The following is a 23,833-nucleotide window of genomic DNA, read 5'->3' as shown; positions in this document are numbered from 1 at the left end:
CTGGCCGTGATCGGAAGTCCCATAGGGCAGCGCACAATTGGCCTAGCGTCGTCCGGGTTAGGGGAGGGTTAGTCCATTATTGTAAAATAAACATTTTTTCTTAACTGACTTGCCTAGTTAAATAAAGGTTAATATATATATAATTATTTTTTTAAACAATATTGCAACGTGAAGGCAAAGCAAATTTGTCAGCACCCATACAGATAATGGTAAGAAACTGTGCACGTGCACGTGCACAGGAGTTTTTCCTAATTTTCCCACAGAATTATAGTTGTGTGACAGCATTCAGTGATTGTGTCTCTTTTCAGATTTTACAACCTTGCATCCTCTCGCTTCTTCAGAATGGATTGCAGGAGGTTTGAGGCGAGGAATCTCAGATATTTTCCTCCAAATGTTTTGAAAAGGAGGCAGAGAGAAAGGACGTGAGGAATCAAAGAAAGACAAATTGAGAAAGAGCCTGTCCCTGAATCCCAAATCAATCCCTTAGACCCTATGAACTTGTGTAGACCTTAGCGTGTTGGATAGGTGTAAGCAATGGATGACCAAAATGTTGTGTCCTGCTCAACGTGCCCCTGATCTACCTGTAATCTGTGTGTTTTCTTTCTGCATCCTTCTACACCTCTATCTCCTCCCCTTTTTATTTTACTCTGCTCCTGTTCTCAAGGATCTAGGGGTTATGCCATGCTCCGAGAAGCCGACCGTATCCTTTCCCCAGACCTGGATCCATCTGATGTTCTCCATGTCCAATATCCCACTTTTCATTACATTATCTAAAGATGCTGTTATTGTCATGTTTATTATAATATGCAAAGAAACTCTGCTTGCCATATCATTCTTGGCACAGTGAGATACAAAGATGCAGTACATGCACTAGCACTGCAAACGCTTCAAGAGCGAAGAAAGCAGCTGTGGGTGGACTTTGCATTTATCATCTTCAAGTCTCCATTCCGCAACTGTCTGCCTGTTGATTGAAAATGACAGAACCACCAATAGCACCCACCTCCCATATATATATATATATATATATATATATATATATAATATACATACACACACACACAGTGGGGGAAAAAAGTATTTAGTCAGCCACCAATTGTGCAAGATCTCCCACTTAAAAAGATGAGAGAGGCCTGTAATTTTCATCATAGGTACACTTCAACTATGACAGGCAAAATTAGAAAAAAAACAGAATCACATTGTAGGATTTTTAATGAATTTATTTGCAAATGATGGTGGAAAATAAGTATTTGGTCAATAACAAAAGTTTATCTCAATACTTTGTTATATACCCTTTGTTGGCAATGACAGAGGTCAAACGTTCTCTGTAAGTCTTCACAAGGTTTTCACACACTGTTGCTGGTATTTTGGCCCATTCCTCCATGCAGATCTCCTCTAGAGCAGTGATGTTTTGGGGCTGTTGCTGGGCAACACGGACTTGAGATCTGGAGACTGGCTAGGCCACTCCAGGACCTTGAAATGCTTCTTACGAAGCCACTTCTTACGAAGCGGCGTAGTGTTACTGATGGTAGGCTTTGTTACTTTGGTCCCAGCTCTCTGCAGGTCATTCACTAGGTCCCCCCGTGTGGTTCTGGGATTTTTGCTCACCGTTCTTGTGATGATTTTGTCCCCACGGGGTGAGATCTTGCGTGGAGCCCCAGATCGAGGGTGATTATCAGTGGTCTTGTATGTGTTCCATTTCCTAATAATTGCTCCCACAGTTGATTTCTTCAAACCAAGCTGCTTACCTATTGCAGATTCAGTCTTCCCAGCCTGATGCAGGTCTACAATTTTGTTTCTGGTGTCCTTTGACAGCTCTTTGGTCTTGGCCATAGTGGAGTTTGGAGTGTGACTGTTTGAGGTTGTGGACAGATGTCTTTTATACTGATAACAAGTTCAAACAGGTGCCATTAATACAGGTAATGAGTGGAGGACAGAGGAGCCTCTTAAAGAAGAAGTTACAGGTCTGTGAGAGCCAGAAATCTTGCTTGTTTGTAGGTGACCAAATACTTATTTTCCACCATCATTTGCAAATAAATTCATTAAAAATCCTACAATGTGATTTTCTGGATTTTTTTTCTCATTTTGTCTGTCATAGTTGAAGTGAACCTATGATGAAAATGACAGGCCTCTCTCATATTTTTATGTGGGAGAACTTGCACAATTGATGGCTGACTAAATACTTTTTTTGCCCCACTGTACATATTTTAGGCAAGTCAGTTAAGAACAAATTCTTATTTACAATGACGGCAAAGTAGCCCTTTAAGTAGTAAAATAAAGGTTAAATAAACATAAATAACCTACAACACCTACGGTAGGCCTACAGTATATCTAAAAAAAAAATATCGCTACATGTAGGTCTCCTGATTTAAACCCATTTGAACTTGTTTGGCATCAACTGAAAACATTCATCCTTAACGATACAATTCTCCCCCTATCCTCCTTCTTGGCAAGAGTCTATTGTCCTGCTAATAGCCCATAATGGATGAATGATAAATTACTGTAATTAATCCATTCTCAGACTGGAAACGTTCACAATCCCATTTTCAAGTCCTTGTTTAGAAAATAACGATATTTTAGAGATGATTTCGTTTTCGAATAACCAAAAGTGAGCGGTTATAATCTGAATAATGGGGGCCATTCTTGAACATGGGGTGAGACAATAGGCCCTTTTAGTCTTGTTTGGCTTGCCATTCCAAATTAAATTGTAGATTATTTTGCTCATATAATTTAAACAGGTCGCTCTACACCTGACTCTTCGCCAAAGCCGCCTGGCAATCAACCAAAAACACTGCATCTACGATGGTATTCCATTTCCAGCGAGACTATTCAAGCCATTGACTCACTGACAGTTGAAGATGAGCGATCGGCCAAGGCAATCTGGAATCTACGTGCTGCAAAACCAGTTCAGATTTAAGTATAACTTCGCCCATTCATTGTCAGGTAGAGACACATTAGGCCTTGGGACCCAAATGCATAGTCTGTAATCTACCTCCCCCTTGCGGTGGTCTGGAGCAATGAATCAGTGACGCAGGGTAACGTACTAAACCACAAATTACTCTTTGGCGTCAATGCCATGCATCGGGTCTTGAGGATACCTGGCACCATCTCTACGGTGAAGCATGGTGGAGGCAGCATCATGCTGTGGGTATTTATTTGAGCGACAGGGACTGGGAGACCAGTCAGGATTGAGGGAAAGAGTAAAGGAGCACAGAGAAATCCTTGATGAAAACCTGCTACAGAGAGCTCAAGACCTCAGACTGGGGTGAAGGTTCACCTTCTAACAGGACAATGTCCCTCAGCTAACAGCCAAGATAACACAGGAGTGGCTTCGGGACAAGTCTCTGAATGGGGCTCCCGAGTGGTCTAAGGCACTGCATCTCAGTGCTGGAGGCATCACTACTCGACCCTAGTTTGATTCCAGGCTATATCACAACCGGCTGTGATTGGGAGTCTCGTAGGGTGGAGCACAATTGGCCCAGTGTTGTCTAGGTTAGGGTTTGGCCGGGGTAGGCCGTCATTGTAAATAAGAATTTGTTCTTAACTGACTTGCTTAGTTAAATAAAAATACATGAATAATACATGTCCTAAAGTGGCCCAGCCAGATCCCAGACTTGAACTGATTGAACATATCTGTAGAGACCTGAAAATAGCTGTGTAGCGACGCTCCCAATCCAACCCGACAGAGCTTGACAGGATACAGGTGTGCCAAGCTTGTAGTGTCATACTCAAGAAGACGTTGAGGCTGTAATCGCTGCCAAAGGTGCTTCAACAAAGTACTTAGTAAACTTATGTAAATGTGATATTTCCTTTTCCCGCTCAATATTCAAATGCCAGTATGCATTCTACAAATGGTGGCATAGGCAAAATATGATAACACAACAACAGATGGCAGCAGCTAACTACTGTAGCTAACAAGCCAACTAACCACTGTAGCTAGCCAAATAAAACAAAATGTTTTTCTAAATATTAGCTAGCTGGCTAGCATTTATGAGGCCAGCAAATACGTTCCTCTCACGCTAGGAACGTATTTACTCCAACGTTATCATGAAAATCTGGCTCTCGGTCCCAAATAACACGTTTTCTGGAGAATTGCGTGAGGAGTGCTGATCACGTAGCACACTGTATGCACTTGCCATAGCCTGATTGCATCCAGACTGAGGAGAAATGCATCCTTGACCACCTCCTGAACACAATCAGACCAGAAAGCAAAGCACTCAACCAGTCTTTTCAATGCGATATTTGTATTCTGATAGCAGAAGTCACATATAAGTGTCATTTATATGAATTTGTAATGTCTAGTTTGAACGGTACACAAATTGAGCGAGTTCCTTCCTACACATATCTTGGTATCTGAAACATGTTACTGAGCTGGTGAAGAAGTTGAAGTTCAAGGTTTTTTTTTTTTACAGACACAAACATGTGTCGTCTTTACTATCATTAACCTGTTGCTTCTACTCGGGACGCTTGCGTCCCAACTAGAGCTCTGGAAATGCAAATGCGCTACGCTAAATGCTAATAGTATTAGTTAAAACTCAAAAGTTCATTAAAATACACATGCAGGGTATCGAATTAAAGCTACACTCGTTGTGAATCCAGGCAACAAGTCAGATTTTTAAAATGCTTTTCGGCGAAAGCATGAGAAGCTATTATCTGATAGCATGCAACACCCCAAAAGACCCACAGGGGACGTAAACAAAATAATTAGCATTTCGGCGTTACACAAACCGCACAATAAAATAGAAAACATTCATTACCTTTCACCATCTTCTTTGTTGGCACTCCTAGATGTCCCATAAACACTATTTGGGTCTTTATTTCGGTTAAATCGGTCCATATAAAGCCTAGATATCGTTATATGTAGACTGTGTGATAAACGAAAAAAACATCGTTTCAAAACGTAACGTCATTTTTTTAATTCAAAAAGTCGACGATAAACTTTCACAAAACACTTCGAAATACGTTTGTAATGCAACTTTAGGTATTAGTAAACGTTAATAAGCGATAAAATTCATCAGGAGGCGATGTAAAGATCATTAGCTGTCCGTCTGGAAAAATGTCCGGCTAGAAACTCAACGAAAATATCCGGTCCTAGACCGGATTAGATACGGTGTCCTGTATGTGTTTGACCAAGAAAAAACTCGAAGGGAAATGACAAGACTCTAGACACCCTGTGGAAGCTGTAGGTACTGCAACCTCAGGCAATTAATTGTGGTTCACGTTTATCAATGGGTTCAAGTAGCGCATGGATATATTTTCCCCATTTTCAGTGATCAGTTTTTCCTGTGCTTTTCGATGTAAATGCCGTTCTGGTAAAGCCACAGCAGTGATTTAACCAGTTTTTTAAACGTCTGAGTGTTTTCTATCCACACAGACTAAGCAAATGCATATACTATATTCCTGGCATGAGTAGCAGGGCGCTGAAATGTTGCGCGATTTTTAACAGAATGTTCAAAAAAGTAGAGGGTCGACTGAAGAGGTTAAATGAAGACTTTTAGTTTTTATAAAAGATTCTCTGTAATTAGTATTACGCGATTAAACTGATGAATCATGTAACTATAATTAACTAGGAAGTCGGGGCACCAAGGAAAATATTCAGATTACAAAGTTATAATTTTCCTAATATAACTTTTCAGAATATTTTCTTATCTGATCAATAGTCTTCTGATTAATGAATTCTTCTTTACCTCACGTTGGTCTCATTCCAAACATCGTAAATTGTTGGTTATCTGCACGAACCCAGTCTTCACTATGAGTCATCCATACATCAATTGTCTTAAATCATTTATTTATTAACTAACTAAACAATCACAGAAGTGCACACACAAACAAACAAAGTAAATATGGTTACAAGAAATGATAGGGGAATGTGCCCCAGTGGGCTAAACCGGCATCGCGGCTTGCTGTACAAAAGGGGAGTGGGGGTCGACTGAGATAAGACAACACACAGTTGATAATTATAACAAAACAATTGAAATGCTCATCCTTTGCACATGAACGCTCACTCATTCTGGAACAATTGCAATCAATATATATATATTTACGTTCATTGTGTCGTCGGGGATCTCTGTTGAAAATGTAGTTTCTGTTGGAGAGTTTGTCCGCCCTCTCTGTCGTGGTTAGAATGGATAGTTCAGAGTGACATTCATTCAGGTTGTTATGGATAGATGTTTCGGCGGTTGTCGGTCTTCGTGTTCAATGATACCGAATTCCTAGCTGCAGACTAGTAATTCATATCAAAGACTTGTTCTTATTCTGTCAGTATCGATAGTCTCAGAGTTAACCACGTGGGATGGTTAAAAGATTCAGCAATCTACTCAAACGTTTGTCCTCTCGCAATTGAGGGAAACATGGTCAGTTGAGAAATTATCAAAGTGGGGGTTTTATCCGGGAGTTGCAGAAAAGGGCCTGTCCCAGTATGCCAGACCCTAACTGGGCTCATAAGCGGTCCTCTGATTTAGTTAAACTCAAAAGGGAATTGGAGTTTCCTTCATTAAACAGTCCAAAATCACATTACACAATTTTACAGACAGTATCATCCTCACTCATTCATCTTATACAACAATTAGATGTAAACCTCATATCTGAGGCCAATGTAAACAGCGTTATGGTAATGTGGTCGTATTGTCTTCCATGATTTCACCAAATTGTACCAAATGGACCAGTTTGTAGCTGGATTCTACACCGATCTGTTATACCTTCTCCAGAACATAAATGTTGTTCGGACCTCAAGTTCTGTGAAGTGGAAGAAATTCCTTTGTTCTCTATGAAAATTCACTCTGTCTGTATACTGTGGCCATGAGGAGATTAATATCCTCCAGGAATTTACGACCTCTCTCTGACCACAGCAGCCTGTGTGTAGGAGACAGGGAGAGGGGGATGGGGCTTGCTGTACCCAAAGAGGGCAACGTCATGACACATGTCTGACTTTTGTTAAAGGAAGGAAATTGTCCAGGCCACTTAAATGTCTATTTTAGACTATGGGGATATTTTCTATATGCATGCAGCAGCATTTACATATAAAGGGTGCAAAAAAAACGAAAGCAGCTTTACCCAACTCTGTGGAGACCAGAGGGGCCTCCAGTGCTATCCAAGCCTGAGACCGGGTTTGATAATTTGTATGTCTAAATTGAATTAATGATGATAGATACATAGGAAGTTTCTGCACGAGTGCTTTGTTGATAAACACAAGAAAATGCTGCTCATCTGTTACATACATCCAACCAAATTTTTTATTAAAAAAAACAAAATGGTGAGATCTATAACCATCACCAGTAATAAACCTAAGGGCACAATGGAAAACAGCATCTAGTTGTTTATGTGAAACAACTTACAGAGCTCTCTAAAATGAGATCTTCTGGGGCCATTGGCCAGTTCAGAGTAATGTTTGTTTTTCTTAATATGTTTTGTAATTTTGTACATTGTGTTTGTTTGATGTATTTATGCAGGGCGTATTAATCAATAAACACAATAGCTACATAGACTGTGAGTAAATGTGTAATTCGGCCTACAGTTGCATAGGGCTGGACTACACAATGCAAACCTGCATAAAACAAGCTCAGCCCTGTGAGTTTTATTGTCCAATCATGTTGCTTTGTCTGTGTATAGGAAACCTCCCTAGTCTTTATTTTAATATGAACAAGTACAAGGTTGCTGCAGTTTGACATGGTTTTCACCCTCCCCCAAGTTCAGGAGTTTTTTTAAAACCATGTGACCTGATAAGAAAAACTCTGGTCCCATCCGAGCCCATATTCAACCTTTTTGCAACAGATTAATCACGTCATACTGTCTATTATCGTGAGTTTCATCTCGTTAGGTTATCAGATCAGGAAAAACTACAAGATTTCTGACGAAAAATGGTAACCTGCAACCCTGGGTAGAACCGTATCAATGCTGATTTAAAGATTCCCTGCCTTAGGTTCTGTGCAGTATAGTGAGAGTCAGTAGTATCAAGGTGAACCGTTATCTGATTCAGAGTTGGTTTGTGTTAGGAATGGCGCTTACAGTGGTAGTTTGGATACTAGGGGTCACAATTTTATTCTAGTCATTGCAACCCCTTTATCAGTGAGACCATAACAATTCAAATTCAAGGAACTGCCTAAATAACATAGTGTCTTAATAGGGCGTTGGGCCAGCACGAGCCACCAGAACATTGTCCATGCTCCTTGGCATAAATTCTACATGTATCTGGAACTCTATATGAGGGATGCGACACCATTCTTCCATGAGAAATTCCATGATCTGGTGTTTTGTTGGTGGTGGTGGAAAACGCTGTCTCAGGCGCCACTCTCGAATCTTCCTTAAGTGTTCAATTGGGTTGAGATATGGTGACTGACATGCACACACACACACACACACACACACACACACTTACTTTAATAAACCCCATATGCTCCTTTGAGACTCCTCTTTCAAAGTCACAGAGCTCTCTTCTTCTAGCCATGGTAGCCAAAATAACAGGCAACTGGGAATTTTTATACATGACCTGAAGTATGATGGGGTGTTCATTGCTTAATTAACTCAAGAACCACATCTGCGTGGAAGCAACTGCTTTCAATATACTTTGCATCCCTCATTCACTTAAGTGTTTCCTTTATTTTGGCAGTTACCTGTAAATCAGTCATGCTTTAACCTTTCCGTCACCTGTTAGATATTAGCCTAAGCTTTGTAGGTGACATTATCAGTGACTTTGGCTGAGCCCAAACCCAGGTCTCAGGTCTGTAAAGTTCAATGCCACCTCAAACTTGATCAGCACATATAAAATTACGTAAATTTTATGAGACATTTCACAACAGAACACTAGGGGCAACATTATCTTATTAATCTAAAATTAACATTTTAAATGGCATTTCTTCCAAAATGAGTGTTGGAATTTTTCTCTCTGGGTCCTGATTTGAATACCTGTGTAATAAATGTATTGTTTACATTAGCTCTAAACAATTATTGCCACCGTTTCATGGACATCATAAAATTAGGTTTTAAAATAAATCCTGCTCTTTTGTGAGCAATTATTTCACCTTTCAATGATGTGTGACAGACTTAAAATGTCACCTTAAGGGACTCGAGAGGACGTTAACGGACTACAATGTTCTTAAGAGGGGTCTTGAACATAAGAAATAAGTGCAAAGACAGGCTTTCAAACACATTCACATCTGAATCAAACACAAGCAAACACAAGCAAAGCAATACACGCAAAGAGACATGCTCCAAGGCATGTACATTTTAACTCGGAAGTTTACATACACCTTAGCCAAAATACATTTAAACTCAGTTTTTCACTATTCCTGACATTTAATCAGAGTAAAAATTCCCTGTCAGTTAAGATCACCACTTTATTTTAAGAATGTGAAATGTCAGAATAACATAGTTGAGAGAATTATTTATTTCAGCTTTTATTTCTTTCATCACATTCCCAGTGGGTCAGAAGTTTATATACACTCAATTAGTATTTGGTAGCATTGCCTTTAAATTGTTTAACTTGGGTCAAACTTTTGGGGTGGCCATCCACAAGCTTCCCACAATAAGTTGGGTGAATTTTGGCCCATTTCTCCTGACAGAGCTGTTGTAACTGAGTCAGGTTTGTAGGCCTCCTTGCTCGCATACGCTTTTTCAGTTCTTTTCCAAAAGATTGAGTTCAGGGCTTTGTGATGGCCACTCCAATACCTTTACTTTGACTTTCCTTAAGCTATTTTGTCACAACTTTGATATTATGCTTGGGGTCATTGTCCATTAGGAAGACCTGTTTGCGACCAAGCTTCAACTTCCTGACTGATGTCATCTATTTTGTGAAGTGCACTAGTCCCTCCATCAGCAAAGCACCCCCACAACATGATGCTGCCACCCCCGTGCTACACGATTGGGATGGTGTTCTTCAGCTTGCAAGCTTCAACCTTTTTCCTCCAAACATAATGATGGTCATTATGGCCAAACCGTTCTATATTTGTTTCATCAGACATTTCTCCAAAAAGCATGTTCTTTGCCCCCATGTGCAGTTGCAAACCGTAGTCTGGCTTTTTTATGGCGGTTTTGGAGCAGTGGCTTCTTTCTTGCTGAGCGGCCTTTCAGGTTATGTCGATATAGGACTCGTTTTACTGTGGATATAGATACTTTTGTACCGGTTTCATCCAGAATATTCACAAGGTCCTTTGCTGTTCTGGGGATGATTTGCACGTTTCACACCAAAGTACATTATCTCCTGGAGACAGAATGCGTCTCCTTCCTGAGCGGTATGACGGCTGCGTGGTCCCATGGTGTTTATACTTGCATACTATTGTTTGTACAGATGAACGTGGTACCTTCTGGCGTTTGGAAATTGCTGCCAAGGATGAACCAGACTTGTGGGGATCTACAATTTGTTTTCTGAGGTCTTGGCTGATTTCTTCTGATTTTCCCATGATGTCAAGCAAAGAGGCACTGAGTTTGAAGGTAGGCCTTGAAATACATCCACAGGTACATCTCCAATTGACTCAAATGATGTCAATTAGCCTATCAGAAGCTTCAGCTGGAATTTTCCAAGCTGTTTAGAGGCACAGTCAACTTGGTATGTAAACTTCTGATCCACTGGAATTATGATACAGGGAATTTTAGTTAAATAATCTGTCTGTTAACAATTGTCGGAAAAATTACTTTAATGCACAAAGTAGATGTCCTAACCGACTTGCCAAAACTATAGTTTGTTAACAAGAAATTTGTGGAGTCTTTTAAAATGAGTTTTAATGACTGCAACCTAAGAATATGTAAACTTCCGACTTCAACTGTACATACCCAACCATACATATACAAATGTACAAACAGTAAGTCACCATACTAAGTACTAAGACAGCCCTTTTGTGAGTAAAGTCAAGTCCATGAAAAGACTGAACAATACACACAAAGGCATTGACATCATTGGGTGTGAAAAGGCAAAAGCTGAAGTTCCATCCCTTTGAATACAAAGGAATATTATCACAACGACAAAGAGACATCATAGTCATCTTGGGCACATAGTTCCATCCATTTCTTACGCCAACTATCCTAAGAGTGCCAGCTTTGTTCTTTGACATGATCAATCCACATGTTAGTAAAATGGCCAATGTATGTGTCTTAGAGGAGAAATGTTCTGTTTGGTTTGCAAATTGTGCGCTGTATGCCTCTAGCCCAGTCTAACTGCCAGTCTATTATATCTGACAGCACGTATAGGCACCTCAATCAGTTAGCAAACACAGCTTTGGAGAAAATGGGCAGAGAAAATGGTAGATAAAACAGAGAGAATGAGTAGGGGAGACAGCATTTGGAGGTGTCGACTGCAGCTCACTGGAATATCATGAGATAACCAAGGAATAAAAAAACGAATACTGGTCTTCATTAAGCGTTAACATTTGACTTGGGAGTCAAATAGCTTTGAAACTCACATTGTACTTTTAAGAAATAAAAGCTGGTGAGAAATTATTAAACTATTGTAATTATTTATTTGATGATCCACTTAAGGGCAACGTGGGTATTCTTTCCATTCTTTCCTGCATACCTCTATTGAGATGGTCTGTGTCATGCCTGGTGTTGGTCAGTCTGTACAGTACAGTATGTAGTCAAACAGTCATTCAGACTAGCTAGCCAGGCCATGACATGTAATCTCACAGTAGAGAGTGCAAAATGAATAGGATTATCAACACAATAAAAAAGTCTCAATTCCGACCTTCATCTTACCCTCTCTGTGAAGTGCAAAGATGTTATTTGGAGTGTTACAGGGACTGCTTGTGATGTGACAGACAGAAACTACCAGGATTTTTCTGTCTTCCTGGAAGGTCAACATCACAAGACAGTTAATGTTGCCAGTTTAACATGTCATTTGGCAGGCCACAAAAAAAATAAAAAAAATAAAACAGCAGGTCATTGTTTTTACAAAATGAACAGTCTAATTGCTTTAATCTCTTGTCTTTTTTTTTAGCTTTCCAGTGTAAATCAGATTAGTCTTTCTCCCTTATCCTCCTTTCTCCCTCTGTCCTGACAGCTCCTACTTCTCTTTTTCGCACAGTTGCGCCTGCACACGTTTCCGCACGTAGAAGGCAGTGAGCGCGCTGCAGCATGCCGTGAAGATGAAGAGCGCCACTGCATCATGGGCCAGGTTGCCGTGGAGACGCTCGTAGAGGGGCCTCCGCTCAATGTAGTCTATGCGTGTCGCCTCGATCTGCACCAGGGTGCACAGCACCAGGAACACGTGGAAGATCTGGTGGCCCTGGCCAATGAAGTCACATCGCCCGGGCAGCCAGCGCTCTGGGTGGGGGCAGGCAAAGAAGTAGGCGCTCACCAGGAAAAATATTACCTGGTAGCGGTGGTAAGCCACAGCCTGGTTGGAGCAGCCCCCCTCCTGCTGGTGGCAGCTGTAGATGCGGTGCAGCACGGGACTAATGTCCAGGCAGTAGGCCAGGCCCGAGGGCACCACCTGGAACAGCTTGTGGGCAAATTTGGGCAGCCTCGGGCTGGCATACTTGCCGTAGCAGCAGCCGAAGCACGAGAACCAGGCTAGGAACGCTGCGGTGGGCAGGAAGATCCCTCGCACCCGGGTGTGCCAGCCCTCCTCGATGGCATAGTAAAAGTGGGCCAGGGCGCTGCCATACTGGTAGATGGCCACGCCCACATAGTCCAGGAAGTAGAAGGTGTAGTGGGAGAGCTCGGACTTGGCGTTGAGCAGGTGGGCCAGGGCACTGCACGACAGGTAGGTGAAGGCTGAGAGGAGGACAATAAACAGGGGCTGGGCGTGGGGGTCACGGAGAAAATCCACTGTCTCAGACAGCTCCTGGCACTTGACCAGGATGATAAAGGCGGCGAGCAGGTGGGTCCAAACGTTCAGTGCCTCGTTGTGCCTCTGGAAGAGGGTGAGGAAGTAGTAGCGCCAGCTGTGTTCCGGCTGCCTGTAGCCTCCAAGGATGTGAGGCTCACGGAACACCCAGGGCACATCATGGGCCTTCACGGTGCAGGGCAGAGTAGGGAAGGCCGACTCGAGCAGCTGAGGAATCTGACGCAACTGTTGAGCATTGATGAACAGGCGACCAATCTGCTCCATCACCACGGTCGCCATGGCAAACTAAAGACGGAAGATGAGGGCAGAGAATGAGTTCACAGTCAGTCAATAATATCTATCTGGCCATGAGCTGTCATTTCTGATTGCAAGCGAGAGGATTTAGACCCTAATCGTGTGTTGCATGATATTACAATGCTTTGCTTTTTTGGCTTTGGCTTAGTAATGGGGAGGGTGGAGGGGGTAGTTTAGCTTGTTAGATTATTTCATTTAACACATATCTTTATAATGTCTACATTGGAAATAAAGCAGTGCACTTTTTAAAATTATATGCAATTTAAAAGTTTTATATCATGAAATTTCAATCTGAAATATTTTGGACATCAAAGCAAAGGATGTTTAACATCTCGGCCCGTGTTTTATGATTCTGATTCTTCTTCTTTGAGTCAGAAAAGGATACTCATATGATAGGTAAGATATAGCCTACAAAACTTTGCAGAGAGCCTATCCAACTAACACTAATTGAAAAATATATATAAAATACTGGAACCAAGACCTAAAAAGAACTGTTGAAGCATAAATAACAAAATTACAGCTAACAAAAATGTAAGCTTAATCAAGTATAAACTAATGTATAGAATATATTATACAAGAGACAAAATACACAAATTCTACAGCACAATGGTAGAGTCATGTCTTAAGTGTAAAACAAACAATGACTCAATAATTCATTCCTTCTGGGAGTGTTATAAAGTCCAACAGTTATGGGCGGAGTAAGAAAGTTGTAAGAACATTTCAGAGGTTTTACAATGTAAGTTTGCAGCGGGAGAAGACGAGGATGTCATCGAGGTAGACGAAGACGAACCGGTTCAACATGTCGCGGAGAACATCGTTAACCAGAGCCTGGAGCACAGTAGGGGCGTTGGTATGGCCGAAAGGCATGACCAGATACTTGTAGTGACTGCCGACCGTGTTGAAGGCAGTCTTCCACTCGTCCCCTTCCCGTATCCGCACCAGGTGGTGGGCATTCCGTAGGTCCAGCATGGAGAACACGGTGGCCCCCTGGATCGAGTCGAAGGCCGAGGAGATGAGTGGTAGCGAATAGCGGTTCTTCACCATGATGTCGTTGAGACCCCGGTAGTCGATGCACGGGCACATGGTTTTGTCCTTCTTCTCTACAAAGAAGACCCCTGCGCCGGCGGGGGAGACAGAAGGACGGATGAACCCTGCAGCTAGGGAGTCCTCAATGTAGGTCTCCATAGCCTTGGTCTCCAGACCCGCAGAGAGTACAGTCGTCCCCGGGGCAGAGTGGTGCATGGGAGAAGGTCAATCCTGCAGTCATATGGTCAGTGCTGCGGAAGCAAAGTGGCCCGGTCCTTACTGAACACCTCCCGGAGGTCCTGGAATGGGGAATGGCGGAGAGATCCGGGGCAACTTCCGAGCCCCCAGGAAGATGTCCTGGGGCAGGCTGCACTGACTTTGGGAACTGGGGATAGCAGAACGGGCTAGGAGAATCCCAATACCACAGGAATCTGAGGAGACTTAATGAGCAGGAACTGCATCATCTCGCTGTGGTTCCCTGACACGAGTAGGTTGATGGGGGTGGTATTGTGGGTGACCGGGCCTATAGAGCGCCCGTCCAGTGCTCTAATATCCATGGGAATGGAGAGGGACTGTGGGGATATCCAGCTCGGGTAGCATCCATGAATACCCGGGGAGATTTCGACTGGTTCCCCCACAGCAACATGGCATGAAAAGGGATGGGAGTAAGGGGAGAGGAAACGTTCTCCCACCAGAGTACTCGCTCCTACCGGTGAGCCTGGTCTTTTAGTGGACAGGTAGGGACGAAATGACCAAAATCTCTCCTTCCTACAGTGGTTCTTCCTGTAAAAGTTACGTCATACTGCAGCACACCTTGCTGGCTGCTGCAGAATCTAGGGCACTTTATTTAATTGTCAACCATTGTTGCTAATTCCAGTTAGTGCTAGTTTGACCACCAGAGGGCATCTTTGAGAAGCATTTAAAAATCTTCAATATTGGCTGTACTAGAGAATTGCAAACATTTTATTGTAAGAACATAGTATAGGGGATTGAGAGATTGCCAAGACTGAGAGAATGCCAAGAGTGTGCAAAGCTTTCATCAAGGCAAAGGGTGCCTACTTCCTAATATAAAATATAAAAAATATTTTGATTTCTTTAACACTTTTTTTGGTTACTACATGATTCCATGTGTTATTTCATAGGTGTGATGTCTTCACTATTATTCTACAATGTAGAAAATAGTAAAAATAAAGAAAAACCCTTCAATGAGTAGGTCTGTCCAAACTTTTGATTTGAACTGTATGTCTGTGTTGGTGTTTTTGTCTTTTTTTATGTTGAAGGTTGGGCATTAAGTCCCAGCCAAGGTAATGTCTAGTTTAGTGGATATATATCTGTGAAATGTTAAGTTGTCTTTTGTCTATGTCTATTGTCTAAAATCTGAAATAAAATCGTACAAAAAATATCAGAAATAAAGCAGTGTACTTTAGGCTACTTATGTACTGTATTTTCTTATGTATTATTTATTTTCAGTGTCAGCAGTGCAAATATGTAAATGCTGTAGCCTAGGCCTACACACGGGGTGCATATTAATAGCCTTCAGTAAATTAAACGGCTTCCTCAAACTCCCTCTTGTTACTTCATTTGCATGCATCTACAAAAAGCAGAGCAAGCGAAAGAATGCCTATTCTACTGAGAATTGTATTGCCCTTGTCCTTCCATGACCATGCAGGCGTGGAAAAGGTTAAGGAGACAAGAGGAGACCACGTAAATTACTGAGTGCTAAGGAAAAATGGTATCATGGAGCAATCGTTGAATGGGAATAGAATTATGTAACATATTCCCCATCCTGCCGGTCTCCACCCTCAGATTTGTACATTGGTTGCATGCCTAGCTGTCTTAAAATATTCATGGCTGAAAAATTCCTCGAGTATAAACGAATCCAGAAGCTTTGAGACTATAAAATGGTATTCTAATGTAAATTATTTGTTCAAGACATCCAACAGTGAGGCCTATTTTAGCCTACTAGCTAACAATCGATAATTGCATGGAAACGACTGATCAATATGTTATCCTAATTATCGACGTAGCCTAATATGAACACAAATTGGGTATTTCTGTAAAAAGACAGAATTAAGCCGACATATGATCAGGGAGGGGTAAACTGCATACAGAATAGACTTCAATTTCCCATTCTGACAGCTGCTCTATTACATGTTATACGAGATGTACTAAAACAGAGTCTTCTATACAAATGCACATTATTAAAATGGTCTATCCGCATGCACATTGACATTTTATGCGACCATATTCCGGCGTGGCCATAAGTGCTGAAAACCATAATAAATAAAGAAATAAGAAATAAACCTACCTGAAGAAGGCAAACGCAGTATCAGTGCAAAACCTTGAATACTGAATCGTTTGGATTATTCATTAATACATCAAATATAAATAACATTGTTTGATCAATAAAATTACTAAAGTATGATTATTCTTGTGCGGGTGGAGCGCCCGTCTGATTTTTATCAAGGCGCAATCGGTAGTCAAAGAGTCACGAGCCTTTGACAAGCAGATGTTCTAACCAATCAGCAGTCAGACATGGTGTTTTGTTCCTGTCTTTTCATCCGATTCTCACCAATAGCGTAGGTCTTATTTGACTGATTGCACACTGTCAGGGAATGAAATGCAGTGTGTGCTCTGAAAATGAAGAATCACCCATTCACCATAAATTATGTATTTGTTTTACTGATTTGAAAGTCTTTTGGAGAGCTGTGTGTGTGTGTGTGATGAGAGACCTATTGTTTGTTTACCACCAATATGGTTCACAGTAAACTGAAACTAATTTGTATATCAAGTCAGGCAAATTTTTGAATCGCTCCTTAGTCCAGTCACTGTATAAAGGCTCACATTTTCCCTCCTCCCACGTTGTGGGTACCATTGACAATGTGTCTTTGTATGAAACACTGTGGATGCATCTGTGAAAGGCTTGCATTGTATATACTCAGTCAGACCCAGCCCAGACCTTCAAAACAATTCGCAGAGGTGTCTCAGCTGTCTCCCCTTCTGTGAAGGCTGACAATACCACCTGCTGAGACCTCTTTATGTGGATGGTATTGTACAATACAAAAACGTTATTGTACAATTACATAAAGTGCACATAGATGTGCACAGCCTACTGTCATATGGTGGATATCTTTCTCAGACTTAACAGGTGTCTCTAAAACAATATAGGCAAGAGCCCAACCAGAAATTTCACACAAGATTAACACATTCTGTTTGCAATTTCAACATGTTTCATGCTTGGTATGTGACTTGGTAACCTGTTTCCAATACATTTCAAATGTATTTAGGAACAAAAAATGCACTCCAAACTAACTTTTCAGGTGTTTGTTTAAGCAAAGATAGGGTAGAAAGCATATTTAGTGTGTTAAAAATCTATTTGTGTACCAATTGTGTAATTATTGTATTAATGTATCATGTACATTTCCCGTCGGAGGGGACCCTTGTTGATGAATGGTACAGTACCTCATCCTCGTTGCTTTTTTTTATTACTCTAGAAATGTATGGCTTATTGTAGAACTTGCTCAAAGTGCAGGTCTCATACTTGTTGAAGCACAGATGAGATGGGGGAAATATTAAAATGTCTTTTGTTGCTTGGAAGGACTTATACAGTAATATATGTTGTTTATCACATCTGCCGATACCTCCTTGGTATAACATTAACGATTAGCATGACAAATGATTGTGAACATAGCTTATATAGAGGTGCTATAGAGGTGAGGTAGGTTAACTATAAAGGGACCAGAACATGATGTCCAAGAATTTAGGCTGACCACAGACTTCTCTAAATAAAATGTATTCAGCCTCCTAAGTTTGAAGAGGCACTGTTCGTCACCATGCTGACATTGCGGAGGGACCATCTGTGGCCATACAATGAGTAGGCTACATACCAGCACTCTGTAACCGTAGGCACCAATTCAACCAAATTTTAGGCCTGAACGGCAAACCTCCCAGTTCCAATAGAATATGGCATTTGAACACTTGATCAGTGAAACAATTCAACAAAACACATTATGTTCATTTCATTGTTTATAATGATAAAACAATTATTACTCATATGCCCAAAAGACACTGTCTATACACTGCCAAAATGTGTGAAAGAGAAATCTTAATTTCATCTTCCAACTACTGTTGCTCTACATTATAGCTTTGCGCTATTACCACTCGGTGTCAGTAGAGTCAAAGGAATGATTTGCCTTTTTTTACTGTAGCAGTTCGTTATATTTACCAGTACCACTATCAAGACCTTATATCACAACATAGATGGAATGAATAACAAGAACATCTAGATAAAAATTATGATGACGAGTAAACAAACATGGCAATTAACTCTATCCAATCTTTAGGTAAAAGATGAAGATAACATAATTGAAATTCTGAGGGTGATATAATTACACTATTCATCCACTATGCTGCATCTATGTTGTGGGATCCATTTGAAAATGACTGTCAAATTTGCATGACGAAATGAGAATTACCAAAATGGAATTACTAGTGTAGTCTCTGTGTGCACCAATACAGAAGGTGTGTAAGTAAATGTCTGCAACCCAAAAGCCACAAATAAATGAAGACCATTAATAATCCTTAAGGAGTCTATTGGCTAAGTAACATAATATAAAAATCCCCATCAAAATCCTTCAGTTTAAAATAGAGATCAGTTTTTTTGTTGCATGGGCTGCGTTTAAATCCACCGCATCCGCCTGTAGGCCTTCTGCAGCTGCGGTGGAAGGTGGCTCAGCTACAGCAGTGTTCATCAGATCAAGAGACATCTCAAAAATCGGTCTACTCACGAAAACGTATGTAGCGCCTACAAACTATTATGACCACTCTATGAAAAAGGAAGACTCACGTACACGATGGTGTTCTCCATTTTGCTCTACGCCCCCCCCCACTGGACTTGTCTGAAGGTAACCCATACAAACGAATAGAAGTATGGAGGTTGTTTTATGACAACAAAAATAAGGGATTAAATGTGTTAATACATATATATATTTCCTGAGCTTTCTTATATCTCCTAGATATAGAACAGACACTTCAAAACCTTATTCCTTGTGATTCATTTTTGAATGCCATTTATGAATGTGTTATTCAATGCGTTTCTATGGGCTATATAGTAGTAAAGGACAAATTAAATATTATTAAATTAAAATCAAATAGGCTAAATAATCCATGGTATGACCATCTTTAAAAAATAAAATAAAAAAAATGTTAGCTTAGTACCCCCCCCCTCCCCACAACGGCTAAGACTTTTAGAGGTTTTAAAGAACAATTGCAACTTTATTAAGATCAGATAAACGCAGTTTTACAAGGTACAAGGATTTACTTATATTATGCAATTCACAATGATAAGGACCAATGCGTAGCAGTGGCATGCTTCCTTATAGGTAAAAACGCTGCTTATTTCAAAGGTCATAAACTGCAATACACAAATCTACCGGAGGTGGGGGAAGAAATACTTACACATCCACAACAAAAGCAACAATGGACAGCCTAACTAATCCAAACAGGGTGAATAACAATGACAAATATAATACTGTCATTGAACAGAACAAAAAGATATCTTTGCACAAGTTTTTTTTTAATTATTACAAAAGAAAATCAGTTCTCCCCCTCTGGTTTTGTTTCCTTTGCCTTTCGTACCTCCTCAAGCTTCTTATCCTAGAATGAATAAAAACATGAAAATCACATAAGTTATCCTGATTAGTTAAGTATAACTTTGAACAGTGTACATGGAATTTCAACCAACATCCCATTTCCATAACCTGGGCCTTTCAATTTGAAATTCTCTCTTAAGTTCAGGATTGCAGAAAATGACGTCAAGATGACTGAGAAAAATGGCAGGCCAACCTTCTCCTTGAATTTCTCATTGAGTGCTGCCATTCGTGCCGTGCGATTCTCTTTGTTGGCTTCCATTTTCTGATTGAGCTTCTCCTCTGCTGTCTTGCTGAAGTTGTTGTTCTCCTCCATGGCTTTCTTCAGAACTTCCTTCTCGTGCTCTCTCTTCTCAGCTAAGTGCTTCAGCACCTCTGCCTCATGACTCTGATCAAATTAGAAAATCAAAGTCACACAGTAAGTTAGTGGTAGGCTAGTGGGACCAAACCTGTGCTAGAAAATAATAAAATATAAATGAACTAAACCTGTAATGTGGATGCGGCTCCATTTCCTGATACGTATTTGTGTATATCTGACTAGGTACCTTGCGTCTCTCCTCTGCAGCCTCCAGTTTCTTTTGAATCTCCTCCAGGGACATCTCCTTCTTCTCCTTCGGGGGAGGTAGGGGGATTTCACCCTTGGCATCGGGGGCCAAGATTACCTCAAATGCTTGACCTGAAGCACGCTTGTCCAACTCCTTGACCAGGATCTCTGTGAAAATAGTGAATCCAACAATGTTGATACAAGTATGTATCAAACTGATAATAACATAGAGTTATAACACCTAAACAATACAATAGTGTAGCTGATTGCATAAAAGTGACTCCAAAATGTACCATTAATTTCTATTGGGCACTAAACAACAACAAAAATGTGTAACTGTCCCAATATTGTTGGAGCTCATTGTAATAGTGTAATAAAGGCCTGTCATGTTAACACTTACCTCCAGAGGATGCCATTTCAGCAGAGTACTGAGGGTTGCTATGCCTGGGAGGAAAAATACAGACAAAGCCATAGGTTTAATGACAGAAAGACAATACATCAAAGATGCATCCATGCGCTAATCAGAAATGAACAGAAACACGGATTGAAAAAAGCAATGACAACTATTGATTCTGAAGGTGGAGAGCCATTGATATGTGCCAAGTAAGAATTCAATTGAGGTTATTGCTGTCTATAAAATGACCGTTGGAGATGGATCACTTGTATTAATGTTAGACATATAGCATGAATGTACGTGATACAGCAAATGATTGAGAATAGGTTTCAAAGTAGCCTTACTGCACCTGTTCAAAACAAGAGCTGGCAAATGTTAAAAATAGTCTATTTCAATGGAGACAAAAAGGGCGTGGAAATTAAGTCCTTCCCATCCTTGTTAATCAGGAACAAATACCAGAGCATAAATGAAGCTTACTAAAATATAATTTCTTCTACCTTGGCATTGGCATGGCAATATCATGTCAGCAGGTAACGTTTTCTTGCTCAACATTGGATTTGACTATTGCACGAAGACAATAAAGCACCATTGTGAATACAGGTCAGAGAACAATATGAACTTAACTAGGTGTGGTCTGAATTGCCAGTCAGATTGAAGAGCATTCAAATTCAATCATTGCAATTATTGAGTTAAAGCCAATTCCTAGCTAAAGGTTGAGGCGTGCCTACGCTTAAGACCAGCTTCAAAACAAGAAACCAACACTAGCAAAGGCTGAATACAAACGACCAACAGTAATCGCAACCTATTCATGTCGATGACAGCATGACAGATTTCAATTTCATAAAACAAAAAACAAATACTACACAATTAGGAATCATTACAGTATTAAAGATTATACAATATCACACATTAACTTGACATAGCTGGACAAATGCCACCGACACTGATATTCATCTCAACCCACCTTCAAATGCACGAATAGCAAACTGGTGCTGAGGAGACAATGGACTCGGCTGCACTGTCAGCTCAGCAGGGGCACAGACACTGGCTAACAACCTGAATAAATTAGCTAGCGACTGTAGCTAGCTATCTTAACAGTTGGCGGACTGAAGCCCCTCTTCACATGTAAGTTAAAGCACAGCAATGTGTCCTTAGTGGGGTCGAAAGTCAATGTTTAATCGTCGACTGACGACATAGGAATTGGAAAAAGCGCAGACGAGTGTGATCACACCCACCTAGTCTCCATCACCAGAGTAATGCGCTGGGTAGCAAAAACCCGCCCAAATGTTTACGTTTAAGATGAATACAATAATGTATTGTATATTTATTTTTTTATTGTGTAACGTGGAACTTAGAAAAAATCCCAAAACTTGTGACCAAAAATAAAACCGAGCAGTGTGCTAAAGTTAGCTTAGGGCTTGTTAGCTAGCTATAGTAGCTGTTCAGGGCAGCTAGCTTACATTATATGATTCTCAATTACCATACATTTGTAATGACAACTAAGTTACTTACACCAAAAATTACAAACATCACTGAACGCGTAATGACTGCCATCAATATATCTCCAATGATTACCGTTAAAAGCGTTATTTTACCTACCTTCAAATGCTTACAAAGTGGTGTGGTCGCGCCTTCTTCACTGCCTGCCTCAGCACCAAAAGCGCAACAAAAAGGAACGAAGCACAAAAGTCAACTCGTCACATCTCGTGCTCTACTCCAATTGGTCCTAATCGTCCAATCAATAATGTCGATTTAGGGTGCAATCGTAAATTAATGTTCTCTATCTACTCCGATGTCAAAACTCTCTCGTTTGAGTATGCCAGAGAGCAGAATACCTGATGAATTTACGAACGCGCAACACCGTTGAATATGACAGGTGTCAATAAAGGTTTGCAAAAAAAATGAAATCAAATGTTGCTAGCAGCACAGATAGTCACTAACGCTATTGATAGCATGAAAACAGCCTAACTAGCTCTGATAGGGCGATTAAAATGATCAGTGAGGTGTTCTCATTTGTGTCTAGAAGTGGCTAGCAAACTAGTCAACTTTAGCCAGTGAGCTTGGGCGCTTGACTGCCATTGTGAGGTCAGAACGCTCAGATCAACCCTACTTCTTGGCCAGGGCGTCCAGTGTGCGCTCTGGGAGCGAAACGCTGTGCATTTACGAACGGACCCTAATGTATCGAGGTTCTCAGCTGGAATGAAAACAAAAGCATGAGACATCATCAACATAAATAGTTACGCTATCGAGCTTTCTAAACCTATCACTCATTCTTCTAAACCCACTGGCGCAACATCGCGAGGACTTTCGGGAACGCTTGCGAGACAGACCAGGCGAGGTCTGGATAAGAGCGTCTGCTAAATTACTTAAATGTAAATGTCTGGCGAGGGTTCCGGTGTTGTGGGGTTAAGCTCCCCCGTGCCAGAATCCCCCCATCGCGTGAACGCGCGCGCACTCAATTCTTCATTGCTGCGACTTGCTTGCTAGTTGTGATTTCTGATCACGTTAGGCTGCGTTTATTTTTTTATGTCGGTTTGTTCGCGGTGGAGGCACTAGTAATGTCTGCAGTTTGCGGTTTGGCTATTTGTTTCAAGTCTATAAATAAATATCTTTGCCAAAATTCGTCATCTCTCCCATGTCTTATTCGAAGAGTAGTTGTTCTGAAATGTTTATTGGTTGCCTACATTTTACTCCCTCCTCTATGTTTAATATAACACACATACATTAATTATTAATTGCTGTTGCCTATCCTGATGTGAAGTTTGTTCTATAGAAAGTATTTAAATCTTATGTGTGCCACAGAAAGTATTTGACTCTAGCCACACAATTAAGGAGATTGGAACCCCCTTCCAATCCGATCTTTCTCTTTGATCTACAATTGTGTCATTCTTGAAGTTGTCTTCTCTTTGGATAATCACCAAGAATTCGCTGTGTACTGTTGCCTAATTGGTTGAATGAGTTGAGCTGCAGGCTTCATAACGGCAAAGTCCCTTGTTGTTTGTAAATGGTGATTCAATAACCACCTATTCAAAAACACTTTGATACTGATTTACTTTTGTACTAAGAATACACTTCTACCTGTTGCTCTATGTTTATAATAAAAACATGTTTGTTGTGCTTTTACTCTAGCAGTGAACAGGTTAGGTAGCAGTTTT

General features: G+C 40.8%; 2 protein-coding genes across 3 annotated transcripts; both read right to left on the bottom strand.

The window, feature by feature from the left end:
- Positions 1-5,768: 5,768 nt before the first annotated feature.
- On the bottom strand, positions 5,769-16,543 carry LOC115142111 (membrane progestin receptor alpha-like). The gene is made up of 2 exons (XM_029681580.2): positions 16,401-16,543; positions 5,769-13,057 (listed from the first exon to the last, which is right to left on the bottom strand). The coding sequence occupies exon 2, from the start codon at positions 13,049-13,051 to the stop codon at positions 11,987-11,989; it is 1,065 nt and encodes a 354-aa protein (XP_029537440.1). The 5' UTR covers positions 13,052-13,057; positions 16,401-16,543; the 3' UTR covers positions 5,769-11,986.
- A 2,802-nt stretch (positions 16,544-19,345) lies between these two features.
- LOC115142110 (stathmin-like) lies at positions 19,346-22,385 on the bottom strand. 2 transcript variants are annotated; one of them, XM_029681579.2, is made up of 5 exons: positions 22,278-22,385; positions 20,685-20,728; positions 20,286-20,452; positions 19,937-20,128; positions 19,346-19,747 (listed from the first exon to the last, which is right to left on the bottom strand). In XM_029681579.2, the coding sequence occupies exons 2-5, from the start codon at positions 20,698-20,700 to the stop codon at positions 19,688-19,690; spliced, it is 435 nt and encodes a 144-aa protein (XP_029537439.1). In that variant the 5' UTR covers positions 20,701-20,728; positions 22,278-22,385; the 3' UTR covers positions 19,346-19,687. The 2 variants fall into 2 exon arrangements, with proteins under 2 accessions (XP_029537439.1, XP_029537438.1); XM_029681578.2 differs by lacking the exon at positions 22,278-22,385 and adding an exon at positions 21,643-21,788.
- Between the last annotated feature and the right edge of the window lie 1,448 nt (positions 22,386-23,833).

This window comes from Oncorhynchus nerka, linkage group LG14 (assembly GCF_034236695.1).
Source record: "Oncorhynchus nerka isolate Pitt River linkage group LG14, Oner_Uvic_2.0, whole genome shotgun sequence".
Lineage (NCBI taxonomy): Eukaryota > Metazoa > Chordata > Actinopteri > Salmoniformes > Salmonidae > Oncorhynchus > Oncorhynchus nerka.
Note: the sequence above shows the minus strand (reverse complement) of the source record. Positions and strands in the feature narration are given on the sequence as shown.